The sequence below is a fragment of the Rhododendron vialii genome, chromosome 9a, assembly GCF_030253575.1.
Source record: "Rhododendron vialii isolate Sample 1 chromosome 9a, ASM3025357v1".
Classification (NCBI taxonomy): Eukaryota; Viridiplantae; Streptophyta; class Magnoliopsida; order Ericales; family Ericaceae; genus Rhododendron; species Rhododendron vialii.
This window is the reverse complement of record NC_080565.1, coordinates 30222359-30228342: the sequence shown is the minus strand read 5'-3', so window position 1 is coordinate 30228342 and position 5984 is coordinate 30222359. Positions and strand designations below refer to the sequence as shown.

Here is a 5984-nt window from a genome sequence, read left to right as displayed (position 1 = left end):
GGGAGTGGTAATTTTTTTAGTCATCAACAGTATGCTACTAGTAGGTGTCCTACATGGGTTCGGTAAAACTAACTATTGGAGAAAAAAAGGACAAATGGTTAGCCAATGCAGATGTTCTAAGTTGTGGGTTTGAGCAAGAGAAAGGTTACAAATATTTTAATGTCAAATATCATGTATGCACCCAATTTACGCTTCTCGGTTTCTTATCGGGTGTCACCTATCCGTACCCTCTTTGATTTTCTTGGCACGCAATCGAAGAAATATCCAGCTGAAATATGATTTGGTGTCTGTCTCCATCGGATGGTAGTGTTCATCATTCAAATGCATCCATCTTTTGGTAAAACCTAGTACTCCAATAATAATACTACTCTATAATCAAGCTCATTGACTGAAGATTTGGAAGCCGCCTTGCCAAACCCCAAAAACTCTGGCTCGGAAAGGGGATTGGATGGTCAAAGGTTGGTGGTAGCTTCAACCACTTAGGAAAAAAAAATTTGCAAGATTTGAAATTGATGACATGTTAATTTCCTCTCTACAAAATGATGTTTCGAAATGGGCTCTAGTTCCTCTGCCTAGTTTTTCCCAGTTGGCACTTTCTCATGTGGGTCGTCATCTTACAAAGATTCCGAAAGCAGTCAACATACTGTATTTTAAACCAGAAATTTCCAAGTCTTCTCGCCAGCACGAAAACAGGAGCCACCCAAATCAAAGCTATGAATAAATCAAAGGAAAGACCTAAGAATTTTAGAAGCTAGAAAGTTGGAACACAAAGAATAGCTATGACTAGACAGGAAAAAAAAAGAAACCAAGGATTTCAATAATTAAGGCAGCAAGATTTAGAAGCTAGAGAAGTTACTATGTACAAATATTTCGCGCTAACGCGATCCAAATCTCCAATCTCCATTTTCGTTGGATCCAACAGGGCGTTGGATCCACGAGACTAATAATAAGCCTACTTTAAGCACTAAATAGGCGTATTTACAAGCGCTTCACTCAATCTACGGCTTTCCTTTTGCTGGCTAAGTGATGGAGTTCCATGTACAGGGGGGTGGCACTTGTGGGAAATGGTAAAACATCTAGGAGTACGACTTGACCAGTCCAAAATTGCAAAAAGATCTGGATTTGAAGAGTCCGCCAAAGAGGAACCTGGACGGGGATTCTTGAGGATTTTGGTTTGCCTCTTCGGGGTTGTTCTTCACTTGGAGTATGGTTTGGCCGATTGCTTGACGGATGGAATCGATAATCTTGGAATCAACCGGATAGCCTGATGCATCGCAAACGTAGAATGTGTTTGCCGCCTTGCCTGATCTCGTCGTCACTTCTGCTCTGGTGACGTTTAGGCTGTTCTCGCGGAATATGCGCGTGACATCAGATAGCAGCCCAACTCTGTCAGTAGTGCACAATTCTAGCTTCAACCCCTGGTGGATGGAAAAAACAAACAAACAAATGAGCAACCGAAAGAGAAACTGTGACCAAAACTTCTGTTTTAATATTGCTAGTCTGCCAAACAAACAAAGCAAGTCTTTGAATATTACAGGTCTATAACTAGTTGAGAATCCATCTCTAACATAATCAAAGAAACTTATCTATTATGGAGACAGAACGGATACATCTAACTAAACATACCATGTGGCAGAAGGATGGAGCTATATTGCTAAGCATAACTTAAGCAAAACATGAGTAAAGAAACCATTTAACATGAACAACCCAAAAGACCATTGACCACCTTATTAAGTATTAGTTGTGGCCCTAATTAAGCATGATTAATATACTTAACAAACCATTTAGCAGGGTAATGGAAATGAATAAATTCTGGGTAAAACATAACATAAAAAGTCTACATGGAATGATTCCACTACCTCAGATACTCTTCTTTCAATGGCTGCTTCTAGACAGTGAACCAACCTTTGTCTTTCCGCATCTGATTTCACAGGAGAGCCATCAACATGCCTGATACAATATTCCTACAAATGCCACAGAAACATCCCTTAGTTCAGCCTCTATATTTAGACCGAAAAGAAAATATATTTCTACCAGAATTCCCCATGGACACTACCTAAACGTATGTATAGACTATAGACTAGGAAAATCGTATACCTGATAAGCTTCAGGTCCTTCAGCATCGACATTCCCGTGAAAAACCACATACTGCATATCTGTCAAAGTGCAAACCGCATCAAAAAGAAGCTTTGGCCTATCCTTAGACCGGATAGTAACCACTGAATAATCCCTATCATGCCAATTCACAACATTAACATCCGGCCTTTGTGATTCCCCCAAGGCATCATCACTCAATCTCTCATAGTCTCTGTCAGCAAACATCATCTGGTGTAGCCTCCTTTCAGTGTGAGTGCCTCCATGAGACACCACGGTCTTAGCTTCCCTCGATTTGTTGCTCCCCTTTAGTACATTGCACAACAGTTTCTTGATCATTGATAGTCTCTCTGGGTCAGTGATTGCTCCCCCCGTTTCCTCATCAGTCACTTGCATCACGGCTGCAGCGCGAGTGTTGTGGGTCCACACCTCACCGTTTACCACATTGCATTTGAGGTGGGTAAGAACAGCTGAAACTTCAGATAGGAGTCCTGGTCTGTCACTTCCTATTAGTTCAATGGAGGTGTGATCCATTGACTGTTTTACCCCGACAGATCTTCTCATAGAAGATGTGAAACACGCATCTGGCCCTAGTGACTGCACATGAACCAAAGGAATTAGTAACCTGACTGGTTGATGTTTTGGTCGGCGGTTTGTGAAACTTGTTTTCTCGTTTTTCTTGAAATTTCCGGAGCCGCCTTTAGATATTTGAAAACTACGATTCTAGTTTAAAACATTGAATATGATTTGAAAACGGAGAATTTCAGACACAGAGGAGAGGCAAACATTACCAAGCCCAACTCACCTTTCTGATATAATCCAGAACCCCTTCGTCTGTAATCTTGTTCCCATTTTGGTCAGTGACATTAAAGACTGGAAAAAAACAACTTCGACAAGTTACTCAAAGAAATTTACTCCAACGTTAAAAAAAGAACAGAACTACAGAGGATAAGGGGGGAAAGGTCACCATCCATGAACCAGCCTCCATCAGAAGAAATATAAGCTTTAGTAATGATAAGGTTAAGATCAGTAAGGACTTGAACAACTTCCAAAAGTATTCCATGTTCGTTAGCACTGTCCACCTGCACGACAGAGTTTAAGATGAACCAAGAAGCTCACATAATAAGAAACAAAAACATGGAGGTAATTCAAAGCACCAAACACAAAAGGACAAATGAGACACATACCTGTATAACAGTTGCATTTTTGCAGTACTCGTTATCAATCACAACTCTGACAAGATAAGAGGAATACATTTATGAGCAAGTGACATTTACATTAGTTTTGTAAGAAGATGGGGAAAGAAAATAGGTACCTGGGTGGGTTCATTCTTCTGATAAACTTCTCGTATTCATCATTTATGCCTTGTGAAAAGCTCATAGTGGCCTCTGAGAACACAAAACACAGTAAAAGCTAAGATGAAGCAGGAACAAAATACCAACCAACCAAAAGATATGCGGAACCACCGGTAGCAGCGACATATGATACTAAAACTACGAGTGTCAAGGAAGGAACAAAGAATCTGAAATGAGTATATAAAGAAAGAGATTAAGCAATAAGGTATGATGTAAAGGGGAGCAATATTAACTAAGAATCTAACGAGAATATAAACAAAATGAACTGAACAATCATGAAACATGGAAAGGATGATTTGGAATAACGATATACCAAGAAGGCTAATTAAGAAGCCTAATACCATACCACAATAAAAGGAGTGGCCCTCTCTGTCTATGTGGAGTCAGGCTGGTTGGGTACTCTGGGTCCATGTCTAGGGTCCACGATTTCAATTACGAAAATTTCAGAATGCAAAGTCTCGAAATTTTACAAACATTTGAAAGTTATTTGGTTAATACCAAGGTTTTTGAAAATTTTGGGAATGCTGTCAGGTAGATGTTAAATTAGTAATAGGTAGAGTAACTTCTAGAAAATAGTTGGATGGCTTAGATGACCGACGATGTAGGATAAAGTTGAACACTGTCGATCCTTCGGCCTCCTTTTGGATCCATCAAGCTAAGAGAGAGAGAGAGAGAGAGAGAGAGAGAGAGAACCAAGACCAGAAACAAAAGCAGAGGTTAAGGAGACAACAGCTAATTAACAACACACTACAGACCACAAAATTAACAAAATCCAACCCAAAGTGAGACCAAATCCCGAAAATACTAAACCACAAAAACCGTTGTAACACACAATAGACCACGAATTAAGGACAGTAATCTCAACTTAACCAGCATCACTCCGAGACCCAACAGCCAATCAACAAGAACCCAACAAACAACAAAAAATTTAACCCCTCGAATCACCCAATCACCACTTCCAGGGAATACCCAGAAACCAAAATCCCACCGGCCTTTTTGTAAACAGGAAAAACAAATTTAACCCCTCAAATCAGACACTTATACGGCATACCCAGAACCCAAAAACAATATGACAGAAAACGAGAGAGTAATTTACAAGGAATGTGCGCGTACCCATCATAGGTCTTGCGGATTCGTGATTCGTGAAACTTTCGCCCGAAAAGCAGAGCCTTATAACAGCGGAAAAATACAACCCAAAAAGTGTCGAGATCTCAGATTCTCCTCAGTCCTCCTGATCTCTCCCCCAATAGAAAGTGAATAAGAATTATGTGGGAGTATATTACTTCCTTGTGTATCATAAATTCCAAATATGCACTGCCAATATAACTCTCTCTTCACCCTCCTCTTCTCTCTCCCTATATCTAACTCCGCTCTGCCTTCTATATATATATTTTCAAGTGCGAATGAATTGTTGTTCTCTCTCTCTCTCTCTCTCTCTCTCTCTCTCTCCTTCCTTTCTAATTTCGGTTACTCTTTGGAGATTCAGACCTGGGTACTTAAAAAGAAAAGTTCCCAGAAGCGAAGAGAGGGAGGGAGGGTGGGGGTGGTTACGAACTACCAGGCGCAGGTTAGCAACAGCCCTAGTAGTTGGGGGCGGGAATGCGTTGGTTGTGCTAGAGTGCGCTGACAGTGAAATCATTTTACCTGGGTTAATGATGGACCACGTGTTGGTAAAGCCAGGGTAATTATTTCCAGAGTTTTTGGAGAGACAGAGAGAGAGAGAGATTACGGTTCTAAACGGTCAATGCGTCGCTGTAACGGTTGTCATTAAAATTGTCCAATTGTACTGCAATATTGATTGTATCAGCTTAGCTGTAAAATAAAAAGTGAGGTAAATCCCGTGACCAAAGCTGTAAAAAACTAAAAAGTGAGGTAAATTCCGAGACCAAAAAATTTTCGTTACCAAAAAAGCGAATGTATCTCTGTTCTCGTGCAATTTCAAATCCGGAATTGGGGTACATCTCAACCATTCGTTTGGGCAAATAGTAGTACAAATCTCATCTCAGCAATAGAGTCAATGATCTATATCTCATATTGGCAATGGACGACTCGAATTTGTAAGAGCCGAAATACAATCTGGTTCATTGATTGCCGAACAGACGGCTCGGATGCCGCACTACACCCTTCAGTGCACCCCCCCTGCACCGCATGATTTTCAATTCCTACACAATAGTCTTTTTCCGAAAAGAGTCTTTTATGTAATCATGCGGCTGACATTTTACACAGGACATTGTTAATTTCCAATATTTTGACATAGAAACACACTTTGACTAGAAGATATGGGAACGTAATTTTCAAACACTTTTTAGGTGTCTCAAATGGTCTTTTTAAAGTCTTCCACGTTGTTGTGTACACATTGTTTTATATGATTTTGGTTTTCTGTTTTTATAATCAAGAAAAAAAAAAAAAACTATTATGTAGCACCGACTTCAAATTTAGATCACACCTTGACCCCTCAAAATGTTTGCTTATATAATAATACACCTTGACCCCTTAAGTTTGATTGGTATCAAGCTGATTCAGCTTAATTGGTTA

The 5984-nt window shown here is 40.0% G+C and overlaps 1 protein-coding gene across 1 annotated transcript; it reads right to left on the bottom strand.

The window, feature by feature from the left end:
- Positions 1-796: 796 nt before the first annotated feature.
- On the bottom strand, positions 797-5005 carry LOC131301334 (ACT domain-containing protein ACR4-like). The gene is made up of 8 exons (XM_058327557.1): positions 4563-5005; positions 3410-3482; positions 3282-3327; positions 3062-3176; positions 2900-2967; positions 2098-2691; positions 1860-1964; positions 797-1418 (listed from the first exon to the last, which is right to left on the bottom strand). Exons 1-8 carry the CDS (start codon positions 4567-4569, stop codon positions 1077-1079), a joined length of 1350 nt encoding a protein of 449 aa, XP_058183540.1. The 5' UTR covers positions 4570-5005; the 3' UTR covers positions 797-1076.
- Positions 5006-5984: the final 979 nt, after the last annotated feature.